The 19,247-nt window shown below is 49.1% G+C and overlaps 1 protein-coding gene across 1 annotated transcript in view; it reads left to right on the top strand.

Annotated features, from left to right (window-relative positions):
* Hk1 (hexokinase 1) overlaps positions 1 to 19,247 on the top strand; it is a gene marked incomplete in the record, with an annotated part of 62,779 nt that overhangs the window by 16,395 nt on the left and 27,137 nt on the right. The window contains 2 exon segments of the mRNA XM_055599003.1: positions 4,922 to 5,084; positions 15,144 to 15,292. Of these exon segments, the coding sequence (XP_055454978.1) occupies positions 4,922 to 5,084; positions 15,144 to 15,292 (312 nt within the window).

Raw genomic sequence — 19,247 nt, 5'->3', positions numbered from 1 at the left:
ACACCTGCGATCCTCCCGCCTCAGCCTCGTAAGTGCTGGCGTGACGGTGTGTGTCACCACTCCAGCTGTCTCATTCTCAGTTCCCATGGAGAGTGAAGGGGAGAGGGAGTGAGATTTTCCGTGACCGTGCCCTTCCCACAGTAAGTGGGAATGCCCGTGTTGCCAGTGGCTACTAGCAATCCTGTCACGACCGGTCTGCTCGCTTGGGCATGTCTAGTCTTGAATTGGTTTTTTTTTTTGTGCTTGTTCTTTCAGGATCAGGTGGTGGGACTGGGGTCAGGCACAGCCATGTGGGTGAATAGGGCCCAGTGCCAGGCCACCAGTTCTTTCATCAGACATAGGGCTTTTGGCCAGGGGACTTGGCAAGGTGGCAGTCTCTCTGCTGATGGCATCAGCTGCCTCAGCCTGAGTCCATCTGTGGGAGGTGCTGAGCTTCAAGGCCTTCTTGATCCACACTGAAGAACAGTGAGGTCCCACTCATGAGTAGGACTGATCCCGCATGGGACGGTGGCATAGGCCCCTGAGTCTGATCTTGCTCAGGCAAGAGCGACAGGCCTGCCTTGTCCCTGTCAGCATGAGTAGGTCCCTGTAGAGTCATTGATGTACCAGAGTGAGCACGTGACAGCCTAGAGCTTCCATCACAGCTCTTGGGAGTCCCTGTCATATGGCAAGGTGTTCCAAAGCCTGAGACGTGTGAGGGAAACGACCTGAAGATGTGCTGTGTTGAGCCCTCCCCATGATCAGTTATAAAGCAGAGTTGGAGGGATAGGAGAGAGTCATGGTCCCCAGTGCCCCACCAGAGCACCGAGGCAGCAGCAGATGGGAGCAGAATTCCAATGGAAGGGGTCCGTGCCTGCGTGCCTGCGTGCCTGCGTGCCTGTGTGTAGTGTGTGTGTAGTGTGTGGTGTGAGGAGCTGGGAGAGAAGGGACTGGAGTTCTCTGCTGTCTCATGCACCCACTGCTGTGCCTTCTGAGCCCCGATGGACTATGGCCCCCTGAATGGTGGGCCAGGATGAACCTCTCTTTCTGTGAAAGCAAGCAGAGCAACTGGAGGAAGACAAAAGTAGACAAGCTTGGGGCTGTAACTGTTTTGGCAGGAGAGATGTGCTAAAGGGAGGTGTGGTCCTATTAGGCCTTTGGAGACAGTGGGCCCCGTGGAATTGAAGTTTCCCTCTGGAGTCTCACACTGGGAGAGGAAACGGCCGGAGCCCTAGTACCAGCCAGAGAGAGGAGCTTGTCTCCTGGGAAGAGATTTCCTCTGGTGCTGACAACCTGCAGGACCCACTGAGGTCCAGGGACTGAGTGTGTGGTGTGCGGTGGGGAAGACCACACTTGACAGGGACTGCCTGGCTATGCATACTTTTTACCCTCTATTTTAACCTCACGTCAGAACCCAAAGACAGACTTAGGGGTGTCTTTCTCCTTTTTCTGCTTGTTGTTACTCCTTGTCTGTTTAATTGGCCTATGGAGGACAGTTGGCCAAGGCAGCTAGAACTCGGACCTAACCACCCCAGTAATGGCAGGTTTTAGCTTCCATGTCTCTTCTGAGAGGGGTTCTGACCCCTGAGCTGGGGGCAAGGGTCCCCAACCCTTTTCATTTGAACATCTTAGTTCTCTATGGGCCAGGATCAACTTAACGTGTTGGGGTTGTGATTATAATGTCTGTATCTTTACTGAGATAATCTTCCAGTTAGGAGCTAGGACCTCTGGGGATGGTCCGAGGGTCCTGCCTTTTCTAGAAGCTTCTCCCTGTGCTGCTGGAAGACCTCCACAACTCTCCTTAGGTCACCCTCAAGGGTCAAGGATGGTTGGAGGGTGAGCCTTAGACTTGCTGGTGTAAGGCTGTGCTCCCGGAATGGGTCCCTTAGCTGCCTGCCCGCTCCACTCCGACAGCTGTAAAATGGATTAGGAACGTCTACCCTGCAAGGACTTTTTGAAGGGTAAATGACGTGCTGGACGTGAAAGCACTTGGCTCATGGAAGCCACACCATGATTACAGTAGCTAACAGCACCTGAGCTGCTCCTCTGTGCCAGGTGACTTGCAAGGCTTCATTCAACACACTTCCTTTCCCTGGGGGCACCCACACTGTGGCAGAGGGCTGGGCGTGTGCCTCCTCAGACAGTCAGGACGTTGTGTGAGAAGGGTGGCCAATGAAGTGTGTCCAGAAGGCTGGGATGGCCCTGGGACTATTTCTGGCGGGTCAGGTCCCTACTGTCCACAGACACCTCCTTGCTCCTTTGGAAGCTCCATCATCTCGCTGGGTCCTCTTTGACGCTCCTGGGTTTGCCATGCGTTGGGATCAGGTCTGTGTTTGTTGGCATGGCCCTTGGGACCCTGTGTGATGTTGCCGAGCTCTCCATGGAGGACTGTCTTGGCTTCTTCACTTTTTACGCTGTCTGCTCCATCCACACTGAACTGATTTCCTTTCACCTTTGGCTATACACGCACCTGCTTGTGCCTGGACACACTTCCTGATGTCACCCCTCAGGACTTCTCTAGCATGCTTGTGGTGATGCCTTTGTTGATGCCCCCAGACTGAGGGCATCATGCCTACACTGGTGCTGCCAGCCTTGGGTTATGATTCTGGCAATTTCTCTCCTGCTCTGTGTCGTTTCTGATTGTCCTTCATGTGGCTTTGTCATGAGGGAGGAAGAAAAGACTGGCTGGGTGATGATGGGGACAGGAGGCAGCAATCACCTCTGGCCACAGAGGGTTAGTAGACTCTTAGCATATTGGTTATCTATGAAACAGGAGACAGCAGGGCCTGGAGACCAGAGCACATAGGCAGAGGTGACCTAGCCTGGGGCCTCCATCCTCAAGTCAGGACATTTTCAGCCTTCATAAACAGTGTGTACAAGATGCCATTCTCAGCAGCCAGTTAGCATCAAGGTCCTGTCAGTATTACTGGGTCATAAATCTGGCTACTGTGTGCAGGGACCCAAAGAGGGCGCTGGGGAGCCTGAGGCAAACAGCAGGAGCGCTTCGGAGGGAGCACGGGGAGCTCTTACAGAAGGTTGTGGTATGTGCTGAGGGCGCGGCACCATGGGAGGGGTCATCTCCAGTCCTGAGAGACTCAGGCGACACCTGACCTTGATCTTGAAGGGGCTAAGAAGGTTTGCATAGCTGGGAAGAGGTGGAAGGCCTTTCAGGTGGAGGGGACCACAGGACCAGAGAAACCTGAGGCAGCAGCAACAAGGGGTACAGAGAGTCTGGTTGGGTGAGTGAGAGAGCAGGAGCCTTGCTGTTGAGGGTGGGTGCCTCTGTTGAGGCAGTTCAGAGGACCAGAGGGGGAGCTGGCCAGGCCTGGCCTGTGACGGGCACCCCTGGCAGCGGGCGAACCGGAAGGACAGACCATAGCTGGTAACCGAAGCATCTTCAGCGTTACCAGCTCATTGTTAGCTTGGTCTTGTAAGTAGCAGAGAAGCCAAGAGAGCAGCGGCGAACAAAATAGATAGATAGATAGATAGATAGATAGATAGATAGATAGATAGATAGATAGATAGATAAAATAAAATAAAATAAAAACAAAAATGCAAGTGGACGACACAAGATAGCCCCATGAGAACAGGTGTCTAGTTCACAGACACAGAAAGGGCCAGTAGACACTTCCCCACTGTGGTACTGGACCTTGTTGGGGCTAAGAAGGAACTGTACCACTGAGCTACACCACCAGCTCGTGGTAAATACTTTGTTTTGTTTGAGACAGGGTCTCTCTCATAAAGCCCATATAGCCAAGGATGGCCTGAGCCTCTCTTTCTCTTGCCTCACCTTCCCAGTGCTGGGATTCCAGGCATCTGCTGCCAGACCCTGGGTCAACTTCATACATACTCTCCAAGCCTGCTACCAACCGAGTAATACCCCCAGCTAACAGTAAAAACACTTTTTGAGAGAATAAACAGAAACAACAGTCAGTGGCCAGCCAGGGGTTTGAGATTAGGAGCCTGTGGGTTTGGAGCGTGTTAGGTAAGCACTGAGTCCACACGTGGGCATGTGGCCCGTGGGCTGTCTCCGTACATTCTGAGGGAAGGGTTAATGCCACCCCTTGGGAGCACTGCCTGCGTTATCTGAAAGGTTCTAGCTCTTTGACTATCATTCTGCCTTCTTAGAATTTCTATTTGGGACTGGAGAGATGGCTCAGCAGCGAGGAGCACTTGCTATTCTTGTAGAGGCCCTATGTTTGATTGCCAGTCCCCACATGGAGGCTGCCATCTACAACTTTAGTTCCAGGAGATCTGGCACCTTCTTCTGGCCTCTGTGGGTACCAGGCATATACTCAGCGGACTTACATATGCATAGGCAAACCACTTACACACATAAAATAAAAATAAATAAAACTTTTAAGGAAGTTATGTGCTCAAAGAAACCCATTGGCATTACTGCTTCATCCATTCATTTAGTTGATCTATTTTTTTGAGAGTCTTGTTATATAGTCCATGCTGGCCTTGAACGTGTGATCATCCTACCTTAGCCTCCTGAGTGCTGGCATTATAGGTATATACCACAATGCCTGGTTAAATCCTATTTATTTCAACTGATGAAACTCTAGACAACAGGGCTAGAACTTGAAGCCATGTGGCTGGCTCCAGAGGCCATGTTCTTAACCTGCAGGAGGAAACCTGCCTCTATCATATCCTTGGGGACCGAACAACATTTGTCATGTGGTGTTCCAGGATTGGCAGGGGCCTTGGAGTTAGTTATCTTGTTCATTCTGTAGGTGGAGAAGAGGGACCTGTTCTGGGTGACATGGTCGAGGGAGTTAAATAGTCTTTTCTGGTGTGTTTCCGGGAGGCTGCTCCAGCGCATCCAGAGTTAATTGTGCAGGCCACCAGTTTCTTGCACTGTCATGACTGCGAGGCTAAAGCTGACCTGAACCTCCCTTGAACTCAGCCTTATTATTCTCCCTTCTTGTCTTTCTCCCAGATTGATAAGTATCTGTATGCCATGCGGCTCTCTGATGAAGTTCTGATTGATATTCTGACACGCTTCAAGAAAGAAATGAAGAATGGCCTTTCCCGGGATTATAATCCAACAGCCTCGGTCAAGATGTTGCCAACCTTTGTACGGTCCATTCCTGATGGCTCAGGTGAGTGTGTGAGGAACCAGGCTCTGTGGGCTGAACGTTCTGTGAAACCATGCTTCCAATAGGTGTTTGCTCATTTGTTCATTTTCACTCATTCACTGTTCTGTCCATCTGTTCTCCCGTTGATCTATCTACTATCTCGCCACCTCCCCACCCACCCAGCTATTCTCCCATTGATGTGTCTTTTCCCTCCATCCTTCCATCCAGTCACCTACTCACTTACCCACTGATCTCACGATTTGCTCCCTTTCTCTCCATCCACCCTCCCATTACCCACTCCCCCACCCCCCCACCCATTTGCCCATCTATTCCCTTGTTCTCCCTCTATCCATACATCAACCCATCTGTCCTGTATCTGTTGGGCATTTGCCATATGCCAGGCACCGATGACATTGGACAATGCTGACCTGCCTTCATGTATGACACTTTGAAAGCATAGCATTTAGGGTTTTGCAGGGTTATCCTACATCTCTAGAGTAAACCAGGGATTCTTTTTGAGAGAGTCCGAAGTACCAGGCCATTTTCCCTTTGGTGCTCCAGATAAGTAGCATTCCTAGTGGGCCAAGTAGGGCTTAGACTCAGAGGTGGGACATTCAAGTCTCCATTTGGACAAATTCTCTACAGTAAATCAAGGTATCCCCAAGAATTCTCCTCCCAGCCTGCATCCTTGTGGCTCCTGCTCACTGCAGGGAGGTGAAGGACCACCTGAGGTCTGACTGCATTGCTCCTCACTGGTTAACTGCCAGTTTGCACAAGTGGATGCCGAAGCCACCCCAGAACTAGGATGAGGTTCGCGCACAGTATGCTGTGAGGGGAGCTACATTCCAGGAAGTCAGGTTTCTTTTTGAGTTCATGCCTATGAGCATGGCCCCACAGTTTCGAGATATCTTTCTTGCTTTGGAGACCTGAATTTTCAGTCTTGTCTGGAGACTGTAAACAGCAGCTTGCAGGCCGATGCCAGCAAAGCTGCAGCTTTTATAGTTGCTTTCCCAGCAGAGGGCAAAAATGTGGGATTGCTGTGTGTGCAATCTGGCTGGAGCTGGAATAGTCCTGGCCATAGCTGGCCTTGGGGATGTCCTCAGTGAGTCTTGGGTGCGGTTACCACTTGTGCCATTTGCCCCGTTTTGTAGATGAGATTTACCACATACACACACTGGTGTCTCTGTCTCTGATGTTTCTTTGTTCAAGAATTGAACTGGATCCACTCAGGACCTTTGTCTCTTCAAGGGCTGGTTACTAGCAGTTGAGCTTTTGAGGTGGTTCTGCCTGGCTGAATGACTCTGTCTGCTGTTGCCTGAGTGTCTCATGCTGCCTGTGGTTGGGAAAAGGAGTCCCCTGTACTTATTGTCACTTTTTCTTAGCCCTGGATGGACCCACAAGCAGGCAAAGAATCCGTGCATGAGCTGAGTTCAGTACTGCCTTTTGCAGCAGAGTGGTGAGGGAGGGGAGGGAGTTGCAAGTGATCTGGGCTTGGGAACTTGGAAGGTCACCTGGTCCTAAGTGACCAGGAAGGATGAGAAGGTGGGAAAGAGGAGGAGGAGGAGGAAGATGTCTGTTCTTTCTTGTGTCTACCACCAGCTTCCTCCCTTAGATCAAGCAGCAGCCCCTCCCCCACTTTTTTCACCATCCTTTTCTAGGGTTGAGTGTCTCAAAGTGGGACACTAGTAATTTTCTTAGCTATTCCTCTGCCCTCCTCAGATATGCTTCCTGACAAGGCCCATTCATGGGAAAATTCTTGTTCCCTCTTGGAGACCCGAGGTAGACACTAAAGGCCCTGAACAGTCCCACAGGAGAAGGACCTGTGTGCTTCAGCACAGCTGCCTTCCCGGAATCTGCTTCCATGGTTTGTTCATCTGGAGTCGCTCATTTTTTAACAGTCTCTGGAATCTGCATTGTTTTGCCCAGCATATCCATCTTTCTTTTTTCTTCCTTTCTGTTATTTGCACCTTATAGTTAGCCCAGTGGCATTTTTTTCTTCATTAATGTTTCATCAAATAATGGTAGGTCTCAAAATCAATGGTATCTTAAGTGTGATGACTCCCACAGCTCTGCACCCATGTTGGGACACAGTTGCAGGGTTTGAGGAATCTAAGTCAGCAGCCTGGGCCCTAGGCTTCCTTTGGCCCCTGCCTGTTTCCTCTGGTGCTGATAGGATCAAGTGTTGGGGCCTCTAAGGAGCACCGATCAGTACTGACAGCGAAAAGAGAGAGGACAGGAGGAGAGGAGGATGCCAAAGACTTGAGTAACAATGACCATTGGGTCCCCTGGGTCCTTGTCATTTGTCCTAAGAAATGCCAGCTGTGTTGGGTTAGAGCCTACACTGATTACCTTCTCTGATCAGAAAGAGCCTATTCCCAGATAAGATTCCACTCGCAGGTTGGCAACACTGACCTCTGGATACAAACATTCATAAGGCCATATACCTGTTGGGTTTTGTTTTTCAAAAATAGTTTTGTTTGTTGAGATGGGATCTTGCTGTGTAGGATTGGCTGTCTTGAAACTTGGAATATAGACCAGGCTGGCCTGGAGCTCACAGGGATCCACCTGCCTCTACTTCCTAAGTGCTGGGATTAAAGGTGTGAGGGGTTTTTTTTGTTTTGTGTTTTTTTGTTTTTTTTTTGTTTTTTGTGTGTGTGTGTGTGTGTGTGTGTGTGTGTGTAAATGTTTTGTCTGCATGTAAGTAAGCATGTATGTATGTATGCTTGCCATGTGCTTGTGCCCTCTGAAGTCAGAAGAGGGCATCAGATGTCCTGGAACTGGAGTTATGTGTGGATGGTTATGAGCTGTCTCTTTATCCTCCCTTGGATGTTTTTAACGGACAGGGTTTCTCATGAAGTTTCTCTTGAGTTGACTGTGTCTCATTCCTGAGGTTTCCCCCCTGCCCCATTTAGGCGAAGGATATTGTAGGTCTCAGTTAGCCTGGGAGCTGTGGGAGGCTGTATATTCTTGGATGTTTGTTTCTCTCTCATGGGTCATGGCATGTTCTTAACAAAGGAAAAGCCACAAAACATTTCTGGAAATGTGCCATTATCTTTTCCCATGCAAAGCAGAATGATTTTATAGTGTAATAGTGTATTTGGTCTATTTTTCTTTTTCTTTCCCTTTCTTTCTCCTTTTTTTTTTTTTTTTGAGATAAACTCTTATATAGACCAGGCTGACCTTGAACTAGCAGTGCCCATGCCTCAGCCTCTCCAGATACAGGATTACAAGTTTGTGCCCCCACACCCACTGTGGTGATAAATATTTTTGTGCCCTACATTCTACCAAGGGAAGAACGTCTTCCTTACCTTTTTTAAGTATTTGTTTCAAGGCAGGATCTTATAACACAGTCCTAGGCAGCCTGGAACTGGTTATGTAGACCAGGCTGGCCTTGAACTCACAGAGATCTGCCTGCCTCTGTCTCAAGCTCTGGGACTAAAGGTGTGCACCACCACATGCTGTTTTCTTTCCTTTTTTGAGACAGGGTCTGATGCAGCCTTGAAAGCTGCTGTGTATCTGAGGGCGACTTGATGTTCAGGTGGCGTGCGGCTCCCAGCTTTCAAGGATGGTTCTGGAGGTGTTTAGGATGAAGCTGTCACGGGGGCGGGCTTGCCTGTAGCTCACTCCTGGAGCAGGGCACTTCATGAAGGCAGTCTCTTTGGCTCGTGTTCCAACACGGGCTGTGGCGCAGAAGTACCTGTCCCTGTGTTTGCTTTCCATTATTTTCTGGTTATAATGACCATCGTTAGAAGGGAGAGAGATGTTGGGGGGGGTCCATTCAGAGCTCTGCTTAATGAGTTCCCTTGAGGACTGGCTCCCTCCCTACAGCACAGTGGGGAAGGCTGGAAAGAATTAGTGTTGGAGGCTCCTGGAGTAGGAAAGTAAAGGTGCAAAGAGGAAGTTGGAGGGAATCTCTCTGCTGGTTCGAGAAGCTGAGCTTGAAGTACGGAGGAGGTCAAAAGAAATAAAATCCAAACCAATGGAGAAGTCTCTAGCACCCTCACTGACTCCAGTTCACCTTGACCTTGGAGAAATTACTTCAGCCTCCATTGCCTCTTCTGTGAAATGGGTTTGAGGGGCTCTGGTAACTCATACCTGTAATCCTAGCACTTAGGAAGGCTGAGGCAGGAGAATTGTCATGACTTACCCTGTTTTAATTACCCTGTAATTAATTAGCTGAGCAGTGGTGGCAGAGGCAGGTCGATCTCTGAGTTCGAGGCTGGCCTGTTCTAGGATAGCCAGAGCTGAATAGAGAAACCCCGTCTTGAAAACCAAAAAGAAGAAAAAAAAAAAGATTGAACCAAATAAAGTAATGAACACAGAATGTAGGGTATGATTCTCCCTGTTCTGATTGCTTTGTAAAAGGCAGTATTAAGGTGAAGGAAGGGCCTTGGAGCCTGCAGGGCACAGAGAGAAACAGTTCCATCAGCATCGCCCTGATACTCTGTAGTTTGCTGGGAGGCCTTTCTAACAGCCTTCTCAAGCTATGGGATCCTGTCATGGGCCTGTGTAAGCCTAACCCCTGGAAGAAGGTTGAAGGTTGTAGAACTCACTGGTATTGCTAAGGTTGTGGGAGGAGACGACAAGGGGAAACAACCAGCATTCTGTCTTCTCCACCCCCTCCCAGCGGTGAGTCTGAAATGGGCCTGTTGCCGCTCCGTAATCTGAGCGCTCAGAAGTGGAGGTAGGAAGATCGGAAGGCCGAGTTCATCTTCAGCTGCATAGCAAGTTCCAGACAAGACTGTGCTGTGTGTGACTTTGTCAGAGAGGAGAGGGGGAGGAGGGGATGGAGGGATGGAGGAATGGATGGATGGATTGATGGATAAGTAGGTAGGTAACAGATAAGTAGATAGATCGGCAGGCAGGCAGGCAAATGGGCAGACAGACAGACAGAGGTAGGTAGATAGAAGGAAGAGATAGATAGATAGATAGATAGATAGATAGATAGATAGATAGATAGATAGATAGATAGTAGATAGTAGATAGTAGGTAGATAGTCAGGTGGGCTGGTGCATGCCTATAATCAGCTACTTAAGAGCCTTAGGCAGGAGGACACTGAGTTTGAGCTAAGGAAATACCAGGGATCCAGCAGAGCTTACCAGAAGCCCTGTGGCACTTACCTGAAGTCATTTGTCTTTGTCCCTGGCCTGGCAGAATATCAACGCAAACAGTCCTTGTGAGTGACCTAGGCAGCTCCTGCTGAGCCAGCTCAGACACTCAGACTGTCTGCTGTCTGCGGACTCTGCTGCATAGGGCAGCAAGTGAAACTGCCCTGGTTCCAACTTGCGTATCATTTACGCAGCTGAAGAACATAAAACCCGCAGACGTTGAAACAACAGCAACAAAAACAGACAAACAAAAACCAATGAGCATGAAGTATGTGAGAAGGGAGGGCCCCCTGGCCACTGGCGGGGCAGGAGCCTTTGCTTGGGGCTTCCTTCTCAATAAGTTGTGGCATGGAGTTAATAGTTTTCCAGCATTCCCTGAGCTGTGGCAAATAGGTGTGGCAACCGTTTCTTTCTTTCTTTTTTTTTTTTTCTCAGCAATCACAGAACACACTTCACATGGAGCCAAAGGACACCATAGTTAGGGAGGATCCTGCTTCAAGAGGGGCCCCTTGGCTCTCAGCAGCCACCTGTGAGGTGCCTCTCAAATCTATCACCGTCACCCTCACTGTCATCCAGATTGTTTTTTAACTCTGTCCTGGCTATTTCATGGCCATCCTTTCTGCTCTTACCTGAACTTTCTGGCCTTGCTGGAATTTTGCTGGCCGGGGCCTATTTCAAAGGCTATGCAGGACAGGGTGGGATGGGCCAGCCCAGGGTGCCTGACTTCTCAGGCACCATTGGCGCTTCAGTGATAAGAAACCTACTTTCTTTTATTTAGTTGAACATGAGACTCAGTTGGCAACTAAAAATTTTCCTAATTGTGAAAGCTTATAATGCAGTAAACATAAGTGTATATCCACGGTATAAAAGAGAATATTATATTTTGGTGGGAAAGAAAAATGTCTTCAAAAATAAAAATAAAGCTGGATATGATGGTGTGTGGATTTAATACCAGCACCCAGGTGGCAAAGGCAGGTGGATCTCTGAGTTTAAGGGCAGCTTGGTCTGCATAGAGAGTTCTGGGCCAGCCAGGGTTACACAATTAGACCCTGTTTCAAAACAAAACAAAGTAAAACCCAAAACAAATGAAATATACAGGGAAACAGAGACACACTTTCATGGTCAGTTGATTTTTGGCAGGGGTGCTAAGGCTATTCAGTGAGGAAAAAGAGTCTCTTGAACCAGCGATGCCAGCACACTGAGTGTCCACAAAGAATCAAGTTGTATCCTTACCTTGTATCCTATACAAAACATTAACTCCAAGTAGATCAAAGACCTACGTGTAAGGGCTGGCGCCACGAAACTCCTAAAAGAAAAATAGGTGTGACCCTCTGTGACCTTGCATTTGGCGGTTGGATTCTTATATACCACACAAAACCAAACAGCAAAACCAGAAGTAAGTGGCACTTTATGAAAATGTAAAGCCAAGGATCCAACGCCTGGCACCACAGAAGAAAGGTGAAAAATTAAAGATGCTAGTACTTTCTTTACTGTTACTAAATTTATAACTTAAGTTCATTTCATTTCTTAATATTGGGGCAGTATGGTGTGTTTATGGAGGTATCCATATGCTGTGGTGCATGTGTGGAGCTCAGAGGACAATCTTGTGCAGCCGGTTCTCTCCTCCCAACTTTGGGAGGGGGTCCAGGCTTTGAACTCAGATCTTCAGGCTTGCATCTCAGCAGCCCTGTAGTTATTGTTATCCTGAGCATACGTGTGAGTGCATGTAGGAGAGTGTCCACGCATGTGTGGAAGACAGAGGTCAACCTCAGCGGTCATTCTTCAGGTGCTGTCCGGCTTATTTTCTGCCATAGGGTATTTCATTGGTTTGGGATGTAATGTGTAAGCTGAGCTAGCTGGCCATTAAGAACCCGGGATCCACGTCTTTGGCCCCAGTGCTGGATTACAGGTGTTTACTACTGCACCTGGCTTTTTTCACATGGCTTCTGGGGATTGAACTAGGTCCTTACCTAGCAAGCATTTTATTGAGTTCACCTAGCCCTTCCTTCCTTCCTTCCTTCCTTCCTTCCTTCCTTCTTCCTTCTTCCTTCTTCCTTCTTCCTTCTTCCTTCTTCCTTCCTTGTGTTGGGGACTGAATTTATGTGCTGATGTGAAAGAGAATGGTCCCCATAGGATCATATGTTTGAATGCTTAGTCCCCAGCTGGAGGAACTGTTTAGAAAGGATTAGGAGGTGTGGCCTCGTGGGAGGAGGTGTGTCCCTGGGGGTGGGCTTTGACATTTGAAAAGCCCACAATAGGCCCAGTCCTCTCTCACTTTCTTCCGGCGTACGGATCAGATATAAAATTCTCAGCTACTGCTCCAGTGTTGTGCCTATCTGCTTCTTGCCCTGATGACTAACCCTTTAAAACTGTGAGTCCCAATTAAATGCTTTCTTTTATAAGAGCTGCCTTAGTCATGGTGTCTCTTCATAGCACTAGAACAGTAACAGCAACAGTAACACCCCTCAGGCAGGCTAAGCAAGTGTTCCACTGTTCAGCTGCATCCTGGCCTTATATCAATCAATCAATCAATCAATCAATTAATTAATAATTAATGCATAGCATGCTTGTGGAGGTCAGAGGACAACTTCTTTTTGATCCTTCTACCTTGTTGAGACCATCTCTCTTGTCTTCTTTGCTGCCCTGTATACTCCAGGCTGACTGGCCCACAGGCTTCCAGCCTATTCTCCCATCTCTGCCTCCCACCTTGCCGAAGGAGGAGTATTACACTGCATCTGGCATTTTATGTTGGTTTGGGGAATCAGGATTGTCAGGATTGTCAGGCCTGGGTCACTAGTGTTTTGCTCACTGAGCCATCTGCCTGGTCCGCACATATCTAACATTTTAAAGACTCGCCCAGTGTTCCTGCTGGCAAGGGTTGGGAACTCTGAAACAGACATGGGTGAGTGGTAAGGTGGGCGGTATTCTCACATGCAGCATTCATCAGATGTCAGTGACAGTGAAAAATGATATCACACATGTGGTAATGGAGATATGGACAAACTAGAGGCTTCATCCGTCACAATAAGAACAGAAAGTGGTTCTGTCTCTTTGTCAGGTAGTGGCATTTCTGACTCCTGAGTACACTTGAGAGAAATGAAGGTGCTTTGTCCATACACAAGCCTGTGTGCCAGTGTGTGACCGGCACACTGCTTGGCTGCTTTGTTGGGTCGTTCTTCCTATCACCCTTCCAACCATATTCCACCCTTCTAATTCCGAACACTAGGTAGGAGAGAAAGAGGGTTAACGAGAAAGGGGGTGTCCATCTCCTTAGACTGCTTTCTGCTGGTTAGGGGCATCTGATTCCTTGGGGCAAGTTTGTTGTCTCAGGATATCGCCAACCAGCAAACCAGCAAACAGCAAGCAAGCAAGCAACAAGGAGCAGCAGCAGAGGCAGCAGCAACCACCCCTCTCTTGGGGCTCGGGCATTTATCTAGCCTCTGAAGAGTCCCCAGAATTCCAAACAAATTATCCTCATCTGTCAGAAGCATGCCCTTGCCGTAGCATGAGACAAATCATAGTCAACCGCTGTGGACAAGCAGTGTGGTATGAAGCAGCCCCATACTCCACACCTGGGATTAAAACAAAAACATAGTCACATAACATTGAAATCAAAATTGTCACTACACCAGAGGCCTAGCAGGGTTAATCGTCCTAGCCCAGAGTGGAGACAGCCCGTGTCCATCAGTAAATGAAGGGATGAGTAAAACATAGGATGTGCTGACAGGGATAGTGTTAACCACAAAAATAATGAAATGCTGATCAACTGAAAAAAAAACCAACTCACAAGGGGGACCATTTATGTGATACACCCAGAAAAGTTTTAATATTCCATTTATTTATTTATTGTTTGTGGTGCTATGGATCAACCCCAGGTCCTCCCATATGCTGGACAAGTACTTTCCCACTGAGCTACATCCCCATTTCTAATTAAAATATAATTTGAAAAAAAAATTAGGTATTATTCCACCACTCCCCCTTGAGACATGTTTTTACTGTAGCCCAGGTTAGCCTCAAACTCTTAATTCTTTTGTCTTAGCCCAAGTCCTGGGATCACAGGCAAGTACCACCATACTTGTCTTGAACGACACACACACTTTGAATGAATGAGTGGTTTGTTGTGTGTGTAATCCTTCTCAGGGTAGATGAGGTGCTACCAGTCTGCTCTTAACAGTCATGGGGATGAAGGCTACTGGGACTTAGGGACTTAGTGCCTGTCACTCCTCGCCTGGTGACACAGGCCGCAACATGGAGACATCACGCTAAGTAAAAGCTGCCAGTCACAAATAGACAATTTATGCCCGATCCCACTTATATGAAATGTCTAGAACTTTGAGAGTAAAGTGGAGGTTGCTAGGGGTAGGTGGGGTTGAGGAATTACAGCTTAAGGGTTACTGTGTTGGGGTGATAGGAAAGTTTTAGAAACAGTGATGATAACTGCAAACCACTGCAAACGTCGGTAGTGTCTCTGAGCTATGCGTTCCAAAAAACAGTCCTAGTGCTAGGTTTCACATTTTGTCCATCTTGCCAGAACAATAAATAATACAAGGAGTAGCTGGAGGTTTGGGTAAGCAGTGACTGGCAACTGAGCCGACGTGGAAGGAACCACAGGCTTTTCCTGTCCTGAAACACTGCTGGGTGTGGCAACACATACCTTTAATCCCCGAAATTGGGGGAAGCTCAGGCAGGAGGATCGGGAGACCGAGGCGAGGCCGTCTTCTGGCTACATAGTGATGTGGAGGCTAACCTGGGCTATGTGGGACCCTGTCTCAACAAAATAAAAAAGCCAGTGTGGTGTGATCTTTGTTTACCGGTAGCAATGCAGAAGGCCGGGTGGAGCTCCAGCAGGGCCAGGCAACATGAGCATTCTTTTTGCCTAAGGTGCTGTACGGAGAGTCAGATAGGGTCAGATCTGGGAGTGGGCACCTCCTCTCACACTTGAATCTGACAAGACACCTGTTTTCTCCCTTATCAGAAAAGGGGGATTTCATTGCCCTGGATCTTGGAGGCTCTTTCTTTCGAATCCTGCGGGTGCAGGTGAATCATGAGAAGAACCAGAATGTCTACATGGAGTCTGAGGTTTATGACACTCCAGAGAACATCGTACATGGCAGTGGAAGCCAGGTGGGTCCTTGTTCTGCTCGTTCTGTTCCATCAAGGCAGTACCTGCAGAGGCCAGACTTCTGAAAGCTGATGTCCTGGGCCCTGGCAGGACTCACTGGAGGTGTGTCATCAAAGTGTCTGTTGTAAAGGATTGTCAGGGGAGGAATGAGGCAGCTGTTTGGGGCGGGGCTGTGCCTGAAGAGGCGTACACCATCTTGTAAACTGGTGGTGCATTAGCGGCCGCAGGCTGTGGGGAGGGAGGCCCACATTGTCTCAAGTGCCTATGTTCTCAGAGCATCCTCGGTTGCAGCCTTGGCACAGGTTTAGCCCACCCTGTGGGTAGGGATGACCCTCGTGTCAGGCCACCGGCTTCTTCTCTCACTCACCGGAGGCCGGGCCCTGTGGAGCAGCTCTGAGCTTCGGAGCTCTGATGATATTAGGGTGTGCACATGCCCTTGGCACAGCAAGCAAAGACTGCAGACTTCACTTTGGAAATGGCTGTCCCTCGTCATGCTCCCAGCCCTTGAGCAGGGTCATCCTTCCCGGACAAGGCCCTTCCTGGGCCTACCAGGAGAGGACCTATTTTGTGATGTGTGTCCCTATCTCCCCAGGATCTGGAACTAAGGTTTTTATTTCCAGGTCCCCTGCACCTATCACATGGGGGTACTCCATTACTCTTACGGATAGACACCCCACTTGTGTGCCCACCCATACTCCACTCGGGGGCCCTGGTCTTCATACTCTTGACAGCTTGCCAGATTTCTGCTGGGGAAGGTGTTTGTTCATGGCGAGGTTCCTTGTATTCTCCAGAGAAAGCAGTGGTTCCCGCTTGGACTGTGAGGTGAGGCCCAGAGGCCTTCTCTGTAGGATCCTACCTGGTGCCTAAGTTTTTGTGGAGAGAGTTGGAGCTACCCACCTAGGTAAGAGCTAATCCTGTCCTTGAACTGTGCTCCTTGGATTCAGGGATTTCCTGAGCATATCACAGTGAGCATGGAAGGAAGCACCCTGTGTCTGGAGTGGCAGAGCCACCTTCCGACTAGCCAGAGGCAGGTGAGCCACCAGTCAGGTGGTCCGGCCTCTATCAGTGGGTGTCTGGCCCTTTCACCCCCAGGCTGTGGCTTGCGGGAGGGAGGTCTGCTACCTGTGTCCCCATTGCCCACTTCGTGGCTTCTTTCTGAAGATGGCCAGCGGCCAGCTTGGTAGGCCCTGTTCACGTAACAAGTACTGGCTTATCACCATTCCTCCTGGTCCTTGGGTTGAGCCACTGCTGACACTACCAGTGTGTAAACATGTGCCTTGTGCCTTGGCCTGGCCTTTTAGGAGCAGGACTTGTTTAGGGGATGCCTCCAACCCAGGGTACACTTTCTCAGCCCCCCCCCCCCCCAAGTACTCTGCTTATTCCCAGGATCATTTTGCTTCTGGCTGTATGTTCTTTGCCCCCTCTAAACCGTCTAAAAAGACCACGATGGTGGTGATGCCTATGTGCAAATAGATGATGTATAAATGCTTTCTAGTTAGTGATTCATGTAATCACCATGACAGCCCTGTGGAGTGGCTGTTATTGTGGTCATCTTATACAGGGGAAAGGCCTTGCCCAGCCCCTTAGTAGCTGTACAGATCGTGAGATCTCTGAGGTGGTCTCACACTAGAAATGACAGTTTCAGCTACTAGGCCTTTTTTTTTTTCCCTGTTACTTATTTTATTTTGAAACAAGGTTTCACTATGTATCTCTGGCTGTCCTGCTGTCCTGGAATTCACTTTGTAAACGAGGCTGAGCCTGTCAGATTCATAGAGATCCTCTTGCCTCTGCCTCCCAGTACTGAGATTAAAGGCGTGTGTTAGTACATCCAGCAAAAATTTTAAATGTGTATACGTGTAGTATGTGTGTGAGTGTGTGCTGCTTGTGTGTAGGTGTCCTAAGAAGCCAGGGAAAAAGGCACTGGGGCCTCAGGAATTGGGGTGACGGTGTTGTGAGCCTCCTGATTGTTATGGGTGCTACCAACTGAATGTGGGTCCTCTGGAAGAGCAGCAAGTGTTGTTAAGCTCTGAGCCTTTCTCCAGGCCCCTGTAATGATGAGAAGATGTGGTTATGGACAAGATCTCAGGTCAGGGTGTGAGGGGAGCAGGGAGGGAAGATGGAGGGCTGAAGCCAGACTGCCTCCTGCAGCACTCTGGAGTTAGCAGGTCGGCTGATATGGAATGGCCCTCCGCTGAGATCTCTTGTGGGGCTCTCGGTGGAGCTCTGTGGCGACCCAATCCTCACGTTACCCCTGGAGCTTGCCCAGACTCACAGGCTGTGAACAGTGAAGTCTCAAGGCTCTGAGTGTTGTAGGATTCTCACCTTCTTAGAGATGAGTACATGCTGTGTTCACTCTGCAGGGTCCCCCCCTTCATCTGCCTTTCTCTCCTCTCCCCTACACGGTATCTCCAAAGCCTTCTACAGCTTTAAGCTTTGATTCCAGAAGCTACATACAACATTGCTAAAACATGACTTAAGTGACTTGGGAGATAGCTCAGCAAACGTGAGGACCTGTGTTCGGATCCCAGCACTCGTAAAAAGTGAGGTGTGGCTGCCCACATGGCTGAAACCCCAATAACGGAGACAGGAAGATGAGCTGAGCTTGCTGGTCACCAGCCCAGCTCCAAGTTCAATGAGAAGCCTTGTCTCAAGGGAGTAGAGCAGAAAGTGACAGAGCAGGACACTGGACATTTTCCTCCAGCCTCATTCTTGAGCACTGGGACACACACATCAACACATGTACGTGTTATGTACACACACACACACACACACACACACATACACACACACACACTAAAACATTACTTAAATAGTTTTGAGAATTTTGAATATTACTTAGAGTATTTTTTTTTGCCATTATTTACCCCATTAGTCAGTTTGAGGGATTGAGTCTATTTGTGTGTGTGTGAGTACATGCACGTGTGTGTGAGTATGTGTGTATGTGTGTGATGTGTATTGCACAAGCTGCGTGGCTGCTCATTCCCGTGTGTGAGCGCTCACCTGTAGAGGGAAGAGGTTGATGTCGGCAATCTTTCCCAACACTCTCCATGTTACTAGTTTGAGACAGATCTGTCACTGAACCTGAAGTTCACCGACTGTCGGCCTGGAAGCTGCTCCTGTCTCTTCTCTCCCCCCAGACCCATAGCACCAGGGCGCAGGATGCCTCCTCAGCTGGCTGTTCAGACACATTGTGGGGCTCCAGACGCAGGCCCCCATGCCCGCACCAACTGAGCCATCCCCCAACGCGTGAAAAAGTTATTTTCCTTTGCGGTGTGTGTGTGTGTGTGTGTGTGTGTGTTTGCGTGTTTGCGTGTAGGCACACACATGCCACAGTGTGCATGTGTGGAGGCCAGAGGACAACTTGTGAGAGTTGGGTCTTGCCTTCCACTGTGTGGGTTCCAAGTGTCAGGATCACTGGGAGGCACCGACCTGCTGAGCCATCTCACTGGCCCTAAGCTGTTTCATTTGCTACTTACTATTTTAGCTCACATTGGCCTGGAACTTGGTCCAGACTGGCCTCAAACTCTTGATCCTGACTCTGCCTCCTGATTGTGAGGTTATAAGCACGAGTGTCTAGTGTCTGTGTGTTTTAAAAATAATGTGCATGTTGTCAGGCAGGTGATGAGGGTCTAGTTATTCACTCATTTATTTTGTGGTACAGGGGATTGAATCCAGGGCCTTGGAGATGCTAGACAAGTGCTCCGTCGTTAAGCTACATCCAGGCTTACTTCCTGCTTTTTATGTTAGAACTCGGGGCCTCTCTAAGATGCCTAGGCTGGCCTGGAACTCACTGTAGCCCAGGCTGGCCTGAGGCCCTGGACCCTCCTCCCGCAGCCTGGGAGCCTGGATCTTCCCCGGAGGGCTATGGTCGTAGGTGTGCAGCTTGGCCTGCACAGCCGCCGTGAGGAGATGCATTTGCCTATCTGTGGGCACCTCGTGGCCCTGCTGCTGCAGCCA

The sequence above is a fragment of the Psammomys obesus genome, unplaced genomic scaffold, assembly GCF_907164565.1.
Source record: "Psammomys obesus unplaced genomic scaffold, mPsaObe1.curated_primary_1811, whole genome shotgun sequence".
NCBI classification, from domain to species: domain Eukaryota; kingdom Metazoa; phylum Chordata; class Mammalia; order Rodentia; family Muridae; genus Psammomys; species Psammomys obesus.
Note: the sequence above shows the minus strand (reverse complement) of the source record. Positions and strands in the feature narration are given on the sequence as shown.